The following is a 22,212-nucleotide window of genomic DNA, read 5'->3' on the forward strand; positions in this document are numbered from 1 at the left end:
ATATATTTAATTAAAAAAAGTTTATATGTTCAATAAGGGTGGGTTGTACTTTTATTAGGATATTGAAAAGGACGAAAACAAATTTTTTTTTGTAATCAAAAAGTGTCTAGTGAGGGTGCAGAGCGCTTGAAAAATATCAGTTTTACCAAAATCTCATCAAATTGGCATTTTTTGGCCTTTTTTATATAAGCCTAAGGTAATGCAATTATCAAAAAACAATTAGGCATAATATAGACTTAAAAATAAAACATAATATTTGGTGCTATTTTTCTTAAAGCCATACAAGCACGGTAGATGTAAGAAAAATTATTTACCATTATGGATTTTACAATAAAATATATAAATATAAATGTTAAAAAGGTAATAGGGATATTATTTTAGTTATGTAATATGATATTTCTACCTTTTTATATATTTTTCATATTTTCTACCTTTTTTTAAGTAAGTATAACGTGCACACTAAAAAAAAAAGGTAGAATTTTCTACCCGTAGAGGTACTTCGTATATCCGACCCTATGGGTAGAAAAATATACCTTAACTTTTCGGGTTTTAAAATCTACCCTTAACAAGGGTATAATAATCCACCCAAGATTTAAAATCTACCCTAGATTTAGGGTAGAATTTTCTACCCGTAGAGGTACTTCGTATATCCGACCCTATGGGTAGAAAAATATACCTTAACTTTTCGGGTGTTAAAATATACCCTTAACAAGGGTATAATAATCCACCCAAGATTTAAAAATCTACCCAATTAGGGCAGAAATATAAATATTTATCACGCGAATTTACATTGCAGCTTTAGTTTAATTGTGGAACCGGTCAAAGTATGTCTAGTTTAAAGTATTATATGGAAATTGTAATTAATTTTCTCGTGTTTATTGAGATACAAATTATTTTTTTTAAGTTATATTTTTATAGAAATTATCTACTATTACAAAAGTTTGTTCAAAATTCTTTGACTAAATGGTGTTGTAATGTAGCTAGAAACGCCACAAACATGGCTTGCAACAAAATCTAATGTTTTTTTAAGTTTTGCGTCAAATGCAATTTCGTACACCCAGTAGGCTGCAACTAAACTTGTAAGCGCACTTAATACTGTCTTGGATTTTGCTATTACTATGCCGTCGAGCATTACGTTTATTTCGGCATCATCAACGTTAAAAACATTTGCTTCGCCTGCACATCTGATGGTTATTGATGGAGTGGAATTGGTACTACTAGGTATATATATATATATATATATACCTAGTAGTACCAATTGAAGTGCGAAATTTTAATTCAGTAAAAAAATTTAAGAGAACATGTTTTTAATGCAAGAACAAATGTAATATATACATATTATATGCATGTTATGTTTTAGTTAAAATGCTAAAGTACACATTAATAAAGAGAGTCCTCGAAATAACTCCCTTTTGCCCGTATGCACGCCTCCAGTCTTGGACGCCATTCCTCGATTGATTTACGCACGGTATCCATGGATAAAGCATCCCATTCTCTGAGAAGTGATCGCTTGAGGGCATCAACGGAAGTGTGAGGTTTGCAGCACACCTTCGCCTCCAGTTTAGACCAGATTGCATAATCCAATGGATTAAGATCTGGTGATGCTGACGGCCAGGCATACGTAGAGATAAAATCGGGCACATTGGCTGTCAACCACCTCTGTGTTGTCTTCGCTTTGTGCGAAGGGGCACTGTCTTGTTGGAATGACCATTGTTCCCCATTGAACAACGAGTCATCTAGAATCTATTCAAACAATACAAATAAATGCGGGAACTATATAAAAAGCACATGCCTGTTAACATGACAAGTTTAAACAAACTTCGCACTTCAATTGGTACTACAGGGTATATATATATATATATATATATATATATATATATATATATATATATATATATATATATATATATATATATATATATATATATTCTTCTTGATACATAGGTACGGCTCATTCTATCAGATATAATAGTCGTGTCAGGATAATGTTTATTGTTCTCCTTTAACATTAATATTACATGTTGCTCTACACTTGAAGAATCTTCTAAAGAGTCATTTGAAACCTGCAACATAAATTCGAATATGAAAATTTTTACAAAAAAATAATTACAAATTTTATCAAAATTGTACTTGGATATTACCTTCCATTAAAAATTAGCTATTAGAGTTATTTATTGCAATAAATAAAGATATATAAAATAAAGTCAGTCAAATTTGAGTTGGCACAATGCTGGTTTAAAATTAAATAAATTGCAGTACCTCTAGTCTAGTTATCTTTACAGGTTGATTATTATTAATCAGCTGGCTGTGTATCCTTTTGGATGCAAACTTTTTATGAGCTATAACAGACTCATCATTAGAATATTTTGCACGTTCCGATTTAAATTTAGTTCTTAGACTATCCAACCATGTTACCTAAAATAGAGAATTTATATACATATAAATCTTTATATGTATATAAATTTATGAATTTATATTCATATAAATCATAAAGTTTGCATAGAAAGTAAATATTATACAGTTTTACACCATACATGTATGTAAACATTTTTAGAGATAACCTAACAAGATTTAGATTTTATAAAAATTTATTTAAATACTCACATATAACTTCGATGATTTGCCTTTCATAACTATGACACTGTCACATAGATTTGGATATGTTCGTACAATAGCAGAACATACACTATTGTACATCACAGATGATGGGTAGCTAAATAATAAGTATATTATTTATTGGTAATTTAATCCCTTCAAAACTTTGTATTTTAAATATATTATTAAATCTCTAATTATATGCCTCAGTAACTATAAATAAATTGAATATATGTGTTAACAGTTTCAAAACAGTTCAATTCATTCATTCTGTACAGAAGGAATTTAGTTCTGTTAACAAAATTACACACTATTCTGTGAGATCCGTTCTTGAAAAAACTAACGCCTGTAAAAGTTCTACCTTGGCCAACAACAAACAATGATGTTAAAGTAATGACAATAATGACGATGATTTAACTACATAATAAAAGAAAAATTAAAAACTTACAGATCATATTGCATAAGATCTTCAAATAATATTCTCACAAGAGAATGCTCTGCAAATGGCTCTAATGAAGCCTTGTCCTTTGCTTTTTGTAGGGCTACAGAAATATGTTGGGGAAGAACGGGCATGGTATACACAAAAGGAAACACACGCGATGTTTTCTCGTTCGTTGTTGATTTAATATCAAGCAATGGCGTTAAACTGTTATCAGACATAACTGCACAAGGTTGGGGCGCAAATTCAGAATTAGTAAAAAAATCTAAAACAATTTACTAATATAATATGCTTAAGTTAAAAAAAGTAATAATTACCAACTATAATGAAGAAATGACTAAATAACTTAGAACATAGGTATACAATGAAATGTTTAAAATTCATAGCAAGTTCATAAAATTATTAACCTATTGAATTTGAACTCCCTTGTTGCTCAGACCTTGAAGTGACAGGTATTTCATGAGTCCAAAGTTGTTCAGCCCCTAGAACAATTAAAATTTCATTTACACAATGCAATAGCACCTCATCATCGTCTATTTCTGTGCCATCAGAATTCAAAACTATCACAAGAGGGTTGATCAAGTTGAACTTTCTTTGTGCTGTAAAGAAAAAACAATATTTATATTATTACATAAATCAATAAAATTGCATAATCTTTATTAAATATAACGGTATTGTAAATATAAAAACAACCTTTTGTCTTTAAACTCAACAAATTATCAGCAACAAAAATTTTTTTCTGAACTCTGTCGCTTGTCCAAACTTTGAAGTTATACATTTTTAAGAAATAACTAAACTAAATAAAAAGTAAATAACTTTAATCTAAATTATTAATATGTATGATTTAAAGACTGATGAAATTAATACTCTCCGTATAACAACAACATCAACAACAGATAATCATTTTCATTTACAATCATTACATTAAATAAGATATTTAAAAAATATATAAGATATTTTTGCAAATGTTAAAAAAACATAAACACCCAAACAAAAATTAACATATTAATAGTCTAGGGAGTTAGTGGGGTAGGTTGGGAATGAATGTTAAATTAAATAGTTGGGTTGAATTTTAAATATGTATTTATATTTAATATTGTAAAGTATTTTAACTTTTAACCACACTGTTGTGCAAAAATATCATATTTTCATCATTTACGTTATATGAACTAAGTGGCTGATAATTAATAATAGCTCCTGGTGTATAAACAATCCATTCATCACTCTTTTCAGTAATGTAAGCACCAAGATGTGGGTTATAAGTCAAAGAATAATGGAGAATACAACATATAACCCATAGGCCATGCAAATATAAAATGAATTCAATTTTGGCAAACAGTGGAACGCATTCTTCATCAATTACATTATAGACAACAAAGGTTTTTACACGTGATAACGTTCCATTGCATTGCAAGCGATTGACAGACAGTATATTCTTTTGATTACTACTTATCTCAATTCCATACATTTGTTTAATTTTTATGCAAAGACTGGTTGGAAAAATTGAATAAGGAAGAAATTGCTGTAAACCGAGAATAACTGGAGAGCTCTGAACCCATTCATTTGCTGGTGACAAAAGAGCACACTTAGCCATCTGGTGTCTCTCAGCAAGAGTTTTAGTAATGTTTCTAAAATTTTTCACACGAGCAGTTTGTTTAAAATATTGATGTTTTGCTTCAAATCTTAGGCACCAAAGTAATCTAAGAGGACCAAATTGGGAAATCATTTGTGGATAATGAACAAGAAAATGTATCTTGGGTGTAAATGATTTTGGATTTAATCGTGCTAATAACTCATGGTGCCTAGCAATAAGGTGGGTGAGTACAGGAATCCACTCTATATCAATAACTGGTGAAAGAAAAATTTGGCATATTTTTCTGCATAACAAATGTAGTAACCAATATTCGTTTTCATATGGTACAACTTTTCCAATATATAACGGAAGATGATAAAATAATGACCACCTCTCCACAGCCTTTCCACTGATATGCTTGTTACTTGATACTAAATTAAGTGGAACATTTGAAGGCAATGGTTTATTACAGCGTTCAGTAATCCCATATTTAAAATTTTTTAGTATATTTCTGAGCTCACAGACTGTCAAAAACTTATCTTTAACAAGGCCTTTTATAACAACACTAAAATTAACACTCATCAGTCCTTCCAATGTCATGTAATATGTCCTGGGGCATGGAATCAATTGGGTGAAAATAATTTAAGATAGAAAATGGGCATTCCTTTTTAACTCCATACACAGGCATCAGAGTTGGATCAATTAACACAGAGTTAACATGATAATCATGACTGGTTTTAGTTCTTAAAATACATTGACTTTCAGTTTTAATATTACGAATGTTAATATGTGGTACCATGCAATTTCGACAAATACGGCCAGACGAGAAACATGCAGAGAATCCACCAATTGTATGTGCAGACAAATTATCACCAGATAATGTAACAATGGAGCCTTTAAGATTGTGTGTTATACCTTCAACATTAATGTTAATACCTTCGTTTTGAAGTATCATTAAATCATTCAACAAAGGTTGTAGAATTAGTGCGTAGCCGTGTTCTTTAATTATACTATACTTTGAAATCAGTGCTAAATGAATGTGGTTCAATGATGACCAATATTTACTCTCAATATTGCCAACAATAAAGTAAAAAACACTTATTTTATGAGTTCCTTTTCGACTTCCTAGCAGGTTGCATATTTCAAGCTCATCACTATAGAAACGTAGTCTGATAAAAGAGTCACAGCAAAAATGTTTTATTCGTGACTGCCATACCAAACCATCGGTATAGTCATGTAGATAATCACTAACCTGTTTTTTATGCTGAAAAATACTCCAAACATCTTCACGTTTTAGATAACTTTTCAAAGTTGCCAATAAAGGAACATAGTGAAATTTAGTATTAGCTTGATTTTTATTTTCTAACGTAACAATAAATCTATTGTCAATTGGTGAGATATTATATTCAATTGGAGGAACATAGTCAAGGTTTAACTTCATATATGATTCGATTAGATGGTCGGTGGATGTTGATTTTGAAATACGTTCATAGAAAGAATCTTCTTCAAGAATTTATCTATACACATAATCTAGTTTCCAATCAATTCCACAATGTTTAAGTTTAGCCCGAATTATTGAAGAAATACTGCTTTGATACAAGTCAAACAATGTTTGAACTTGCTCGAAAATTTGCTTTATTACTGATTTTGGAAGCATAAATTTTTCTCTACAATATAGTTTAGTGTGACACAATTGTCTAGAGAAGCATTCACTAAAATCCATAAAATCACGCATTAAGGACTCGTCAATATTTAAAAACAGATTTTCTTCACACTCCCTGGCATCATATTCCTCTGTTTTCTGACTGTCCAATATTTCGGAGTCTGTATTTTTGAGTAAAGATTCATCAACAGCGATTTTATGGCATTTATTAATGTGCCATTTAAAAGCATTAGCTGTATTATACAAGTACTTACATTCACCAATGCCACACTCTAAATTCATGAATTTGTCTTCAGAATGCGAAAGAAGCATATGATTAACTAGATCACAACATAAGAAAAAGTGTTTTCAACAATAAATGACTTTACACATATATATAGACATCTGAATTATTTTTTGACTAAAATTACAAAATAATAAAAGTATATATATATATATATATATATATATATATATATATATATATATATATATATATATTTAAATATATATATTATATGAAATATTATATATATATGTATATATTATATGAAATATTATAACTGCTATAGTTTTGATGAACAATGTATATAGTTTTGATAAATATATATATATATATATATAAATATATATATATATATATTTATATATATATATATATATATATATATATATATATATATATATATATATATATATATATATATATATATATATATATATATATATATATATATATAGACATGTATATATATATATATATATATATATATATATATATATATATATATATATATATATATATATATATATATAGACATGTATATATATATATATATATATATATATATATATATATATATATATATATATATATATATATATATATATATATATATATAATATATATATATATATATATATATATATATATATATATATTATTGAACCCAGTTTTAAGCCAAAACGTCAGTTAAAAAAAATGTACATTTTTTGTTTATGTAAATACATTTAGTTTAATATCAAAACTATAGCAGTTAAAATATTTCATACATGAAAACAATTTAGTGATATGTCGCCAAATAAAAAAGTTTTTTCATAAAATGTTTAAAAAATAGTATATTTAGTGGTTTAAATAAAAAAGAGAGATACAATAAAAATATTACTTGAAAAAGAGTATAATAATTTAAAAAAGAGTACGTCTGGTCACCCTAATATATATAATATATAGCATACTAAGAATATCCTCATCCACATATCCACCTAAGAATCCTACCATTTTGTCGTGCTTTTTTGCTTTGCAAGGGTAGAAAATGCTAAGGTAGATATTTTCTCTAGCCGAGGTAGAATTTTCTACCTTAGTTTGCTAATAAAAGGTTTGCCGTTTATTTTTAGATTTGCGTTTTGGGTGTTTTTTCAAAACCCTATTACAAAGTAGCGAAATTCATACCCTAAGGCAAAAAAATATACCTCAATTTCAATATTAGGATTAAGCAGCGGTAAATATACCTTAGGGTATATAAAAACACCCCGTTTTACCTTTATTTCTTAGTGTGTGTTTGCTCTAGGATCTTAAAAGAGAAACAAAAATTATTTGCTCTATAAATAATAAACAATATAGTTCCTACAATAATTCAAACTTTCCGAAGAGTTAAAAATTTATTGGTCCTAAATAAAGTGTTATCAAAAAGATAGAATATATTTAGCGTTAAATTTATATACTGTGATCATAAATAATATCCCAAAGCAAATGAAAACAACTAAAAAAATTTATGTTGCCTAAATTAATTTAAATAGAACTTTTTTTGATTGGTTCACGGGCATGATTTCTTAATGGGCTAATGTTGCTCTGATAAACCCATCTCTTCTAACTTTTCCAAATACCGATTGAGAAGCTCTTGTGACTTCTGGGACACATCTTTTAATAGCTTCACCATGAACAGGAAAACAAGGAACATACATTGGAGTATCATTGTATTTTAAAAGTTCATCCATTGACAAAAAACCTGTAAGCAAAGGTTCATGTACATCCAAACTCCAACTAATTAGATCAAAAAGCGAATCAGTATTTTATTATGTATATGATATTTTCTACTTATTACATCAGTGTTTCTGTATTTTGAATCTCCTCTTAATTTTAAAATTAAGAGGAGATTCAAAATACTGCAAATTTTCTTACTCTTTTTTCAAGATTACATAAAAATGCTTGAAGAATACATTCACTATGACCATTCCATGAAGATGATAAAACATAGGGCATGGCAATATCTTTTAAGTTTATTCTCTGATGTCAAAGAAATTTTAATTTCTTGAGTATATGGTTAGGCCCTTCAGTCCACTTCCACTTTACATGGATTTTAAACCATAGTGGTGCACAAACTACAGCAATGAAGTCCACCAGAAGTTGAAGACTATATGTTTCTTCAGCCGAAAGTACAATTTTTAAGCACCAAAGGAAACATATTCTATTTGTAAAGTTTAACCATCTTGCATGCGAGTGTGGCCCAATTTCTTTGCCTTTAAAATTTTCTGGAAAAACGCCAGCTTTAAATGCGTGGGTAATTTCATAGAGAGACTTTTAATCATCTAATAGTGGTTTTACAACTTCAGAGTCAAGTTCTATCGTTGCATTAGGAAATTCAATTCTTATTATGCTATCTTTGATTTTGAAGCTATTAACCTTACCTATAAGTTTTCCAACAGAACCGGAAAAGTTATTTTTTGATGCAGTTTTTCCGTCAAGATGAATCATAAGATGTCGGAAAGGTAGTTCATTTGTACGAAGAGCACAAATTATCCACATTAGTTTTTTATTCAATTTATGTTCAAGTTAGTGGATAACATATCCTATCCAGCCTGTGTTTAAATTTGTTGAGTCCGCACCAATGGCAACCAAAGAGCCTCTAACATCACAATTCACAATCCATTTGTAAAGGTTATGAGCTAATTGATCAGCTTTAGTTTCTGCTCTTTTTTCGGAGCTGTTACTGAAAAGAAATTGGTATTTACCACTAGTTTTAGAATAAACTAAATAATGTTTTTCTTCTTTTTTTTGATTGATGTAATTTTGCATCTTCTTCTTCTCTCACGTATTTAGTTTACGACCGGGACCGGTATTTGACCTGAGCCAGAGCTCGGTTTATGGCTGGGCCTATATAAACATTGGTGCATATTGATATGGTATATAAAAACAAGTCAATATGCACCAATGTTTATGCAATCCCGTCCGTAGAGCCGGCCTTGCCCACACTCAAATACCAGCCCCGGTCGTTTACTAGTATTTAGATAAAGCTTTTCGTCCATCAAAAAAAATATACTGAATATTATCATTCATTGCCACTTTTTCAGCTCTACCATGTATTTAGTTAGTTTTAGTTAGTTTATTTCACCGTTAAAAATGTTTACAATCTACAACAACATAAAAAAGCATAATTGGTTGGAGCAAGAAGAAGGCATAAATTAGCCTTAACACCGAGCCCCAATAGTAACGCAAATAAATATCCGTAATATATAAGGAACAGCATTTTAAAAAAAGAAATTTTAAGATGTTAAGAAACAAAAAAAGTAATAAAATATTAAAAAAAAAAAAAAAGAAGTGATTAAAATATAGTAACGAAAATGACAAAATTTTCTGTTTTTGGTTACTACTTCGTTTTATTTTGTTGTGATCAACGAAAATATCAGTAGTTTTCTTTAATAAATTAGCATCTTTTACAGAAGCTAAAGCTGTAGCTAGAGCTGCTGCCGCTCTGTTAGATATTAGCTCTGTTAGATACCAGTTCTGTTAGATAGCTACTTGAGAAATCCAGGCAGTATCTATGTAATTTTTTTTAAAACTGAAATCAGCTTTTTCTGAATTATTTGCATTTTCGTTGCAAATGTTTAAATTGTCTTTTATTGTTTGAAATTCTACTGCTAAAAAAAGAAAATTGGTGCTCAAATTAGTTTTAACAAAACAGTAGTACTATATTTTTTAAATGACAGTTTCAACATAAATTGACAAAAATATTTGTTATATTTTAGCATCTACCTATATCCTCACTATTGGTTCCAGGTATTTTAGAGTCTGATTCTTTTCTACCCAAATATCTTGTCAGCAGATATATCTCTGATACATCAACTAATCCTATTTGTAAAGGACTTTTGTAACCATTTTATTTTTTTGAGCTGGTTGAAAAATAGTTCTTGCAAAGATATCTTTGTTACTTTTGAACATATGCAAGTCATATGGGCTTTAAAAAAACAACAACTGCGTTCACTTTATTGCAGACGTCGAAGTGAACTGCGTTCACTTCGACGTCTGCAAGTTTCCAGAAACTCCAATTCATTACAGAATTTGACTTTCTGGAAACTTGCAGACGTCAAAGTTACACATTCAAACATATGTACAAGTTATGCCTAACCAATTATAAACTTGTTCTAGGTATGGTATATCTTTCAAAACCATTTCTGGAGAGGCAAAGTTGGTTAATGAGCAAATGATTTCACTATGGCTCGAAACCACACTGCATACAATTCTCTCTCAATGCCCCCTTGAAAATATATTTAATACAGATGAATTCCGACTTTTCCGAATTCATCTGCATTAGATATATTTTCAAATATAACCAATGTTTGCTAACAAAAGGTTATATTTTAAAAATGAAAAGTACAAAGGAGGCCAGCATAGGAAAGTTTGTCTGTCTGGGGTGGCCACGGAAAATGTTAAAGGAGAAAAATTTTCAATGTTTATAATTGGAAAATCGAAGTCTACTAGATATTTCAAGGGTGTGAAAAATATTCCTTGTTGCTATTGGGCCCAATCAAAAAGTTGGAAGTCGGCAGAATTATTCGAGCAGTGAGTTACAAAAATTGAACTAAATTTTAGTTATAATTTCTTTAAAAATTCAAGAAATCAGGAATTCTATTAAAAGCAGTAGAAAAGCATATAAATGTTAATAAAAATCTTTTCTGTGGCTTAGATGTAGAGGAGGCTGTAATGGAAAACTTAAAAGATAAACTTGAATTGTTAAGAGCAAAATTTTATGCAGATTTTAACCTCACGGCCACCGGTTAGTAAGCAGATTTTGATGTTTGCATTGCCAACATCAAAATCATTGCAGAAGTTTCTGGACATGATGCTATTGAAATTGAATATGCCGTGCCATTGATATGAATTTACAAGTTCATTAAAGACAATAACAATTACTGACTTTTTTTTGAAAATGTAAAAGTTTAAAAACATCATATATATTGCGTTTAGGCTTAAGAATTACTATTTATTTGTTTGATTTCTATTTGTTATTATGACGAGAATATTTGAATAAAAAATCAACTTTCTATAATTTTCTATAATTCTAAATTCTCTGTGACTCGAACTTTTATTTTTCCTCATAAAATTCGAATTAGAGAGATTGTTCTGTATTTGAGAGATTGTACTGTATTAGAGAGATTGTACTGTATTAGAGAGATTGTACTGTATTAGAGAGATTGTACTGTATTAGAGAGATTGTACTGTATTAGAGAGATTTTACTGTATTATGTAAAAAATGTATGTATTATGATACGAGATGTACTGTATTATGATTAATTTTTTATTAAGCTTTTTAAAAAAAGACAGAAAATTGTCATTTTGATGAGTTTTTAGTAAAACTAATATTTTTCAAACGCCCTGCGCCCCCAACAGATTAACATATATTTCTCATATATATTTGTTGCAGTTTCTTTTAAAATATTAAATAGATATAAATGAAAGTTGTAGCAATATTGCTCTTTTTATTAGAGGAGGTTTCAAAAAGTTGCTCCTTTATTAGAGTAGTACTTCTTCATACAACACAAATCCAATATCCGAGTTGTTCACAACTAAGATGGAATAAAGGAATAATCATACAATGATATAAGGAATAAATAATAAGAATAGACAATCAGGAAAAAAGCTTATTCTTTGCTCTAACAAATAAGTGATCAAACATTTCTTGTGCTGTAATTTTTAATAAAACTTTTGATATTCATTAATTCTCGCATCACAATTGTGTGCGAGAATTAATGAATCAATCAAATTGCAAGATGCAAGAACTAATGAATATCCAAAAAGAAATGATATTATTGTTTATCCCCAATGAAGTTCATATCAACCCTGGAAAATAAAAGAGACTTATTATTGTCAATAATAAAGATCTTTCGAGAAACCGGTTTACCGGCTTTAACTTACAGATAGAATTGCTTTAAAAAAATGTTCAAGATTTATGGAATGAACTTTACAAAATTAAAGTTGGTATGAATTTCGTTAATAATATTTGCGATGAGTAAAAAGCGTTTGATGAAAAAATAAACAAATTACCGAAAAAAAAAAAAAAAGTTTAAATACGTTTTTCAGTGATTGTATTAATATATTTTTAATTGTGTTTGTATTTTGTTGTCAACATGTAACGAATTCAAAAAAATGTTTTAGTTTAAAATAAGTTTTAAAAATGAAAAAAAAAGAGGACGTTAGAAAAAATATTTTGCACAAGTATTATGGAAAATTCGAATAGAAGCTACAATTCAGAAGCAAAACAAGTTGCAAATACATCGTTAGTCATTTTATTTTTACGTTTTTTCCAAACAAAATTGATCAACAAATTCCTGGTGCTGTCAATTATAAAGCCAAGTAAAGAGGAAAAGCTGGTAAGAAATTTAAATACATAAAACATGATAAGTTTGATAAAAATCGCCTTAATTTGGCGAGCTATGTGCAGGTATGACAAAAAAATAGCACCCTATATTTCTGAGTACACACTTTCTGGTAAAATATGAAGAGTGTTTATAAAAACGTCTTTACCTCTTACCCAGTGGACATGCATCGTCCGGGGGACGTACTTCGGACGTCCGTGAAACGTCCAACGGACGACGCGTGCCCGCTGGGTACTAAACCACATGTTAGTAGACATGTGTTCTGACCTAATTTATCATCAAGTCATTATAGCAAAGTGGCTATGGGATGGTATAAATAAAATAACGTGAAAGTTGTGTTTAAAATAGCAAACCCTCCAAACTGCCCAGAATTGAAAATAATTGCAAAGTACTGGGAAATTATTAAAAAATGAATCCAAAAAAAAAAAAAAAAAAAAAAGGAAAAACATTAAAGATTTGAAAATGCCATTTAAAAAGCATCAAATAGTTTTGACTGTTATTCTGTGCGCAAGCTTATGGCTTCTTTTTGCTCCAGTCATTAATTTTGGTATATGTATATGCAATGTAAACATTTTTTAACGGCAAAATAAATTACACACAAAAGAAAAGAAAAAAAATTATACTACTACTAACTATGGAAGCCTTTTTATTGAAGTAACTAAAACTTTGGCATTATAATTGGATGCGTGTACCGACCACCTAGTTGTAAAATTAAATTATTTAAAATAGTGTTTTAAAGATAAACAAATAAAAAGTGTACATATATCTATATATATATATATATATATATATATATATATATATATATATATATATATATATATATATATATATATATATATATATACATTTTCATCATTAATGAATACCTTTTCATTGTCAAACATTTCAAAATTCCTTATACCTTTTTTTGACTTTTTAATTTTCTCTATTCACCCCGTGTTGCAGTTTAATGCACAACCTGTTTTTAAAAAGCTTGCACATCAAAAATATTTGTCGGATATTAGGAATTTTTTTGAAAAATATTTTTTTGTGGGCGGCTGATAAAGTACGAATTTCATAACAGCGAATCTGCGTTAGTGCGAACTGACATAAGTGCAAACTGGCATAAGTGCGAACTTGTAAAAGTGCGAATTGGCATAAGTGCAAAGCAGTTGCAAAATCTGAAATGAGTGTGAACTGGTATAAGTTAGAACTAGCATGAGCGAGCTGAAAGAACTTGCAAATATTGGCATAATTGAAAGTTGGCATAAGAACTGGTATAAGTGCAAAATAGTTGCAAAAACTCTCATAAGTGCGATCCGGCATATGTGCGAACCAGCGTAAGTGCCCCGAAAGGATTTGAAAACATTGGAATTGGCATTAGTGCGAACTGTCATAAATGCAAAGCAGTTGTAAAAACTGGCGTAATTGCGAACTGCCATATGTGCAAATTTGAATAAGTGCGCCGAAAGAAATCACTAAGATTGGCATAAGTGCGAATGGGCATAAGTGCAAATCCTATGCCAAAATTTCCGAATTCATTTGGCGCACTTATGTTTTTGCAAATTTTTTTGGCACACATATGTATAGAAAATAGACGATGATAATTTTTATAGAAAAATATAGCATAAAATTCAAATAAACAAATAAAAATAAATAAAAATATGTCAGTTCACACATATGCCAACTTATGCTTCGCACTTATCGCAGTTCACACTTACGTTAATTTGCATTTAGGCATATATTTGCAAATTTATTAGGTACATTTATGCCAATTTGCACTGATGTCAATATGCACTTATGCCAGTTTTTACTACTATTTTTCAGGTATGCTAGTTACATTATGCCAGTTTTTTCAATATCAGATTTACTGATAATTAAAATTCCTTTTACATAATTTATACAACATAAAAATATAAACAATTGTTAAAGTACTTGATGTAGTTATAGTGATTCATTGAATTCTTAAGGTGAATTATTCGAATTCTTAAGTTTGGAATTCACATGACTTGATCAGCGATTTATGTCCAAACAAGAGCTTTAGACTTTCTGTGTTCAGGTTTTTCTAATAAATTCTAAAAATCAATTATTACCACTAACATAATATAAAAAGAACAGCAGTAAGAAATCTTTAGATAGATATCGCTCATTAGCGTTAACTAGAATCTAGTTATTTGTAAAGTGCCATAATCCACTTTAGATCGTAAATCTGGTCTATTCTGTTGCATATTAACTAAATATATTTGTCAAAGCATTCTATTTCCATCAAATTTCATACAAAATGTATGGATACCGATCAAGAAAAAGCTTATAACTAAGTAAAACTGCCATATAAGAACATATCATATTATTAAACTACGATGTTCATTTCACCTAAAAAACGAACTTTTTTAAACCTTCTAATCATAGTCATAAAAAGAATAGTCTGGAAACGCAGGCCGTTTCTAACAGTTTTTATTGTTCAAGTTGAAAATCGGGTGGTCCGCAGGAATAAGGTGCAAAATAAACTTAATGAGGGCCGAAAGTTCAGAAGATTTATTTCATATCGAGCACATTGTCGAGTTAAATCAAGATGAGCTTGATGCTATCTTTGCAGTTATTGACCAGGATTTGTTACGTGATGTTGTTGAAAAACAACATGATTCGCATACACCACCAACAACATTTTCGTGTCAATTTTGTAATAAAATATGTTTGAACTCTAGGGGTCTCAATCGTCACTCTAATAGCAAACATTCAGATGCTTTATTAGCTCATTCAGAAGTTTTAAAAGATACAGAAAAATCTAAAATACCAGAAGAAATAATTGATCTCAAAAATTTTGAAATATATTTAGAAAGAAGTGTTGCAAAGCTTTCATGGGATAACTGCTTCGAATCTATAAAAAATCTTTTTAAAAACTATGCGATTAATTCCGATATAGCTAACACATAGGCATATCAGTTCATTAAACCAGTTCTATCTTTATTTCAAGGAAATGCTGAAAATTTTTATCCAGATTTCTACAAATGTATCTTTGACAACATTGATTCTATTTTTATAGGATTAAATACACAGTGTTCCACATTACTTGGATTTGAAGTATGTAACCATGTATTGTCGCATCTTTCTGGTCAATCAGTTCTAAGTGATGCAATTTTATCTGAAAAAGCTTGTGTACTTTCAAATAGAGATCAATCTGTTATTGCCTATCGAAGTGGGTATGTTTTTAGCACATTATATCGTCGCATCAGGTTTTCAGGTATTTATAAGGAATAATACTACCAACAGTATATGTCTATTTTACTTGCTGCCCAATATCAAGGAAGTGATGATTTGCCTGAGAATAAACTTGTGAACACACGTAACAGATCAGGCTTATGGAAAATGAAAATTGAGGCAATATGCATTTTTATTACTGCTGAAACAACCTTTAAAAATATGGTTAGTAATTCTATCAATAAAATTGACAGTAAAGAAATTGTACTATAACTTCTCAAAGCCACAAATATTTTATCAAATTTTTCAAAGATCAAAAGTGAAACTGATGTTGTTGTTAACAAAGAGGTTTGTTCAAATGTTTTTGAGGACATCTTGAATTTGTATGTGAGAGCAAGAACATTTTCATACGTCAAGGATAATCTACAAGCTTATAAAGTTAAAGTTAAACAACTTAAGTCTAAGTCACTACGAACTTCACTAAAGAAGAAGAGTAGTCAAGTATAGGTTATATATAAGATTAATTGCACATTTGACAATTAGATACACTTATCTAATCTTATTATCTCAATTTTTTAAACAGCTATTTTCATGACTACAAATGGCTAAAAATATTTTATGGCATCAGAATATTAATAATAGTTTTTCAATAGAATATTTCTTGTTTTTATGTCTTTCTAGTCCTAAAAAAACTTTTAGGACTAGAAAGACTAAAATTTAAATAAAACTAAAACTTTTTATTTTATTTAAATTTTATTGTTTTGTTTTTTATTCGTGTGCAATTTTCTTTTAAGAAAATTTCAAAGTTAATACTTTGCTGTCAATTAAAAGAGGGAATCAATTGTAAACTGGACTTGAAAACTGGAAAAAATCTATTTGAAAACAGTAATTGTTATTTAAGTAGATTGATCCTAAAGCATAATAAAAAAAAGTTAGACATTTAAAAGTGTGATAGGGAGGGGGGAAGGTTGCCATTAAGGGCTGTTTGTTAATAACATCAACAAAACAGGGAAGGGGGTTTCTTATTTTTGTTCAAAAATTGTTGACGAAGGTGAAAAGGTCAAAAATTTGAAGAATCCTTCTTGTTTTAATAAATTTAATTACTTAAAAAAATGAAAATTAGGCAGCGTTTCTAGTTATTTGTAGAGTAGTGTTTGTATTTAGGGATGAGGGGAGAAGGTAATCAAATTTGATGTAATTTATAGGGGGTAAGTTACTCTGTTAGTTAGAAAAGTTGTTGACAAGAGGGAGAAAAAAGGTAAAAATTGACATAAAACTGTTGACATAATGAATGGACAGCCCCTTAGGGGCAAAAAAAACTTTAAAATTAAAAAACCCCCCTCTGGGCAAGTTTTTCAACATCGATTAGGAAGATGGCGTAAACTTCTTATTAAATGCTTTTCTGCTGTGCTCTGTGATCACAGGCACATATTTCTTTGTTTTATTTTATTTCTTCGGGCACCTTAAATAAAAACTACAAAAAAAAAACCTAAATATTATTGGAATAAAACAATATTCAGGGTCGGATAAAGACATTTTTGGCCTGGTTTCAGTTTGGTGGTCACCTTAAAATACCCAGCGGGAGTGAGAATATGTTCGGGGGTCTTTGAGGCTAAAGGTCCACAGGCACCCTGGTATAACCTTAAGTTAAGGGGGGACAAGTGACCTCCCATCAGAATTTTTTTTAACTGGTGTTTATTATTTGGGTGAATTTTTTTCAACTGGTGTTAACAAATTCGTAATTGTTACAGCAATAAATATTACTATTACTACTACTATTATTAAAGGACACAATCTTGGTATGGTTTTAGAGCATTGTTTTATCATTTTTTACCATTAGGTTAGGTTTTATTATTAGGTTAGGTTAGATACAGCTATTTCTGGAAAGCCTATTTTTATCTGATGGTCTTTGGCTACAGCCCCCCTTTAAAATGGCCCTGACAATATTAAAGCAGAGCAAGGTTAATTTCCCCATGTCCAAACTATTTAGTAGTCTTTTCATTTCTTGATAGATATAAAAGTCTGTACACTAACATTTATTTTACACTTTAATTATCTATTTATTTTCACACTTTAATTATCTTAGATTCCTATTCAAATCGGAACGGCCCTGTCTGCATGTATTTTTAAAAATCACGCACCAAAAATTAATAAAAAACATAATTGAAAAGTTTTATTAAGTATAACTATTATTGAAATATGTAATGATTATATTTGCAGGTCTACCGTGAGAAATTTCTGACCCTGAAGAAAACAGATGGGCCCCCTCTTTGCGGGTCCACTGAAAAAACTAGGCAGTATATAATAGTTATACCTGCTATTGTTATTAAACTAAGAACTAAAATTAGAGATTTAATCAAATAAAAAGATATTAGCAATAAATTTATCAGTACTATAATAGTTACCCGACTAAATCGACTTTTAGTCGATTAGTAGAAAATCCAAAGTCGGTTAAATCGACTATTACATTTTTCATAGTCGACTAATTTCGAATAGTCGTCTTTTAGTCAATTTAGTCGAAGTCTATAACAACACTAATTATAAAATAATATTAAGGGGCATCCATAAAGTATAAACGAAGTAAAACCACTGATTTAGGACCCCCCTTGTACGCACCTTTATGCTTTTAACGACCCCCGCTAGTTACAGATACAAATAACACTATTTGCTCTGCACCCACAGAATGTTTTTTAAATGCGATAAACACTGTAGTATAATCAGTTTTTATTTTTATATAAACTTTCTTTTCCAGAAGACTTAATTTCTATATAATATTTAATATATCATGTAAAAGCAGGTTGCAGTGAAGATTAGGATTTGATATAGTAGCATAGTGACAAATTATGGGCTCCCAAAATTTTTTATGAAAAAAGACTAAAAAAATGCACATGTTGCATGTACATGTAAATGTACGCACCCTACCTTTTCACTTTGCCAATAATGTGTTTTTAATTGGTGCCCTATTAAAGCGAAGTTTTTACTCGCTTTCTGCATGGTACTGGTTCTTCATTGATCTCAAAGGGAACATCGTCATGGGAATTGCCATCTTTTATTGGTCTGAATACCTTTTGATTTCGAATAGTATTATCGTTATAGCCAAAATCACGGACAGATTGATTAACCTTGCGGGAACCAATTTAGCGTTGATGTCCAAAATAATTTTCAAGGGGATCTTGACAAAATCTTTCTGTCAATACATAAGACACGCCATTAGAAAGTAAAAATGTTAATAATTCAACAGCAGAATTCAATGTAATTTTAATTCCTTCATAGGTTTGCCACAATATAAACATTTTACTTTTATCATTTAGAGTAAACTTACCTTGACGGGTATTGATAGAACTTAGCCAGCTTTCGAAATATGGCAAAAATTCTGATTTAAGCCAGTTCAAACGATTGCCATCAAGAGAAGAAAATGGAACAAGAAATGGTTTTGACTTCTGAATTGATTCATAAGGATTACTAATGTTCATAATATCAAAAAACTGTCAATCATCGAACAAAAGTTAGCTGTTGCGAAAGTATCTGGAGATCCATAGTTAAGAAGCCGCCAATTTGACTTTCATAACAGAATAAGATGAAAATTTAATATGGTCATATGATAATTTTGGGAGTAGATGTAAACCACATGTTTGATCTTCTTTAAAAATGTCTGAGATGTGACTCCATAGAATGTATAAACCATCATTCCACATGTATCTAGTACATTTACCAGATCCAGAGCTGTAAATACAGTTTCTTGTTGTTTTAAGAAGATGTGGAGGGTCAGCTATAAAGTAAATATACCTTTCAGGACAATATAAATTTATAGTTCTATATGTGACAACTGCATCCTTTTTAACATTTGAATTAGATAAACGTGAATGCATTTTTAAAAATTTTCTGTTCGGAGAAGCACCATCACACGTTGTTGCCATAACTTTTAACTTGCATTCCAGTTCACATATACCGACAGCTTTCCAAAATAATGGAAAAATTTAAGCTGATGATATTCCAAGTGTTGCAAAATTAGCTAGTGTAAACTTAAAAGGGTTAACTATACTGCGAATCATAAACACAAGAACATGAGTGGCTATTGCATCAGTTTTTTGTAAAGTTGCGTAGTTTAAATCGATATCACCAAGTTCAACGAATCCTATAATTTCTCCAGTGTTTATCCCATACAAGATTTTCTTGAATTTTAATTTTATCAAACAATAATACAATATATTTTTCTATATCACTAAAATCGTTTATTTTTGATTTTAACTCTTTAATAATATCTGGATTGAAACCACGCTGAGGATGAATATAATTCTTGTAGTCACGAAGACGACGACGGCTTGGTAATAAAAGAAAACCAGTACCAGACTTTTTATCAAAGCGAATATCCTCGTATGCACTAGGAGACTTTGCACAAAGACTAAGGCAATACCGTATAATCATTGGATGATATCGCTCAGATGTTGGATTTGACAGTAGGTATTTTTGTTGCTCAGTCCAAAAAAATTTCATAAATGGTGAAACATTATATAGATCAAAGGCATTTGACATTAGGTTTTTTATATCGTTATCAAAATCAGATGTTACTCGTAATGAACTTTTTTGAATCACATCTTGCATATTTTTCATTTCTTGTTTCAAAATGGCATTTTCAGATCGGTGAAGTATGGGGATAGGGGCATTTACATAAGCAGGTTTTGTCAGCGTTTCAGCTTTACGTTTTGCAGCCTTTTGTAGTTTAGTATTTTGTGACAATTCCAAAGTTTTACATTCATTACAAATATCACCAGACTTATCAATAAAAAACACAAAGTTGACCTATTAAATTCACTCTCAAATGTAGTGATTGATGCAACACTTGGATTGTACAATTTTGTAAGAATATGTTTTTTAAAACAGTTTGAACCAGATGCAACACCTTGACACAACGAGTTGATAAAAGAGCAATAATACTTGATAAAGTTTTTAACTGATTGTTTATAATTCAAATATATATCATGTGTGTCTGGTAAGTTCCAAGCAAAAGATCGTATTGTAAATATAAGGCTAGGTTGAACATATACTTCATATTGGGATTGTAGGTAAATATTGTCTACTTTAAAAACTTTGACTAAATCTTTCGATATAACAAGTTTCCATGATTCTAATTTAAGTATGCTGACACGATCAACAAAGTCTTGAAATGATTTATAAAAAAATGTACATGATTTTGAACTTTGTCTGATTCATTGCAATCTTTCTTTGATGTAATTATTAGTGTTGAAAGTCTTGTCTTTTTTAATAGACTAACAAAAAATAAAAAAATAAAAATAAAAAATAAGGAGAAAAATTAAATATTGTTTTGAAATTTTTTTACCTGGATGTTTGAACACTCTTAATTGGTAAATTTTGTGAAGGTAGAGATCCTAGTATAAGTCTTGCTCTAGTTGAATCTATATATAAATAATATATATATATATATATATATATATATATATATATATATATATATATATATATATATATATATATATAAGCACACATAACAAATAGTTTAGCTTACTTCTATTAACTTCTTTAAAGTGTTTCTCACAAATATGCAACGATTCACTGGCAATTTGCTTCCTTAAAGCTGAATCAATTAAACGGTCTTTAGTTATAACCTCTGTCAATTTTCTTCTCCATTGAACGGTAAAGTCATCATGACCTTTAGGGAGACTGAATATAGCTATTCCATGTGAATAACGAGAGGTATGACAGCCATACACTGAAAAATTTGCTCCAGGCAATGTATTTTTACTTGAAATCTCTAAAGAAATTTGTTTGTTTTGCACCTTAAAGTAGTCTGGGTACTAACGCGGATAAGAACCTAACATCAACGGCAAAACCTATTATTCACAGGCCGTGTTTCCAGACTATTTTTTTTATGACTATGTCTAGGAACAAGATCGTTAGAAGGAGTTATACCTTGGCAGGCAAAGTATTTTACAGACGCGATAATGTTTCAAAACCACCTTAACTACACTGAGTAATAACAATCATAATAAAAACAGGTATATAAATAAGATATTATCGTTAATATTTTTTTAATTTAGTTATTTTTGGTGCCCCAAGAAGACCTAATGGTCTTGTCACAGAGCACCGCGGAAGTGTACTTAACTAGGAAGTTCA

General features: G+C 29.7%; 1 protein-coding gene across 4 annotated transcripts; it reads right to left on the reverse strand.

Annotated features, from left to right (window-relative positions):
* Positions 1–1,690: 1,690 nt before the first annotated feature.
* LOC136077024 (uncharacterized) lies at positions 1,691–21,852 on the reverse strand. 4 transcript variants are annotated; one of them, XM_065791333.1, is made up of 10 exons: positions 21,605–21,852; positions 21,419–21,494; positions 19,403–21,347; positions 19,003–19,267; positions 3,728–3,830; positions 3,442–3,633; positions 3,044–3,299; positions 2,605–2,713; positions 2,260–2,415; positions 1,691–2,063 (listed from the first exon to the last, which is right to left on the reverse strand). In XM_065791333.1, exons 4-10 carry the CDS (start codon positions 19,072–19,074, stop codon positions 1,737–1,739), a joined length of 1,215 nt encoding a protein of 404 aa, XP_065647405.1. In that variant the 5' UTR covers positions 19,075–19,267; positions 19,403–21,347; positions 21,419–21,494; positions 21,605–21,852; the 3' UTR covers positions 1,691–1,736. The 4 variants fall into 4 exon arrangements, with proteins under 4 accessions (XP_065647405.1, XP_065647406.1, XP_065647407.1 ...); XM_065791334.1 differs by lacking the exons at positions 21,419–21,494; positions 21,605–21,852 and having other exon boundaries at positions 3,442–3,516; positions 19,403–20,065; XM_065791335.1 differs by lacking the exons at positions 1,691–2,063; positions 21,419–21,494; positions 21,605–21,852 and having other exon boundaries at positions 2,128–2,415; positions 19,403–20,065.
* Between the last annotated feature and the right edge of the window lie 360 nt (positions 21,853–22,212).

Source organism: Hydra vulgaris, chromosome 02 (genome assembly GCF_038396675.1).
Source record: "Hydra vulgaris chromosome 02, alternate assembly HydraT2T_AEP".
Lineage (NCBI taxonomy): Eukaryota > Metazoa > Cnidaria > Hydrozoa > Anthoathecata > Hydridae > Hydra > Hydra vulgaris.

Coding starts and splice junctions, on each gene's coding strand:
- LOC136077024 (XM_065791333.1), bottom strand. CDS start 19,074: ATGCAGAAAGCGAGTAAAAACTTCGCTTTAATAGGGCACCAATTAAAA. Junction 3,300..3,441: donor AGGGAGTTCAAATTCAATAG/GTTAATAATTTT, acceptor AAATTGTTTTAG/ATTTTTTTACTAATTCTGAA. Junction 2,416..2,604: donor GCAAATCATCGAAGTTATAT/GTGAGTATTTAA, acceptor TCTCTATTTTAG/GTAACATGGTTGGATAGTCT.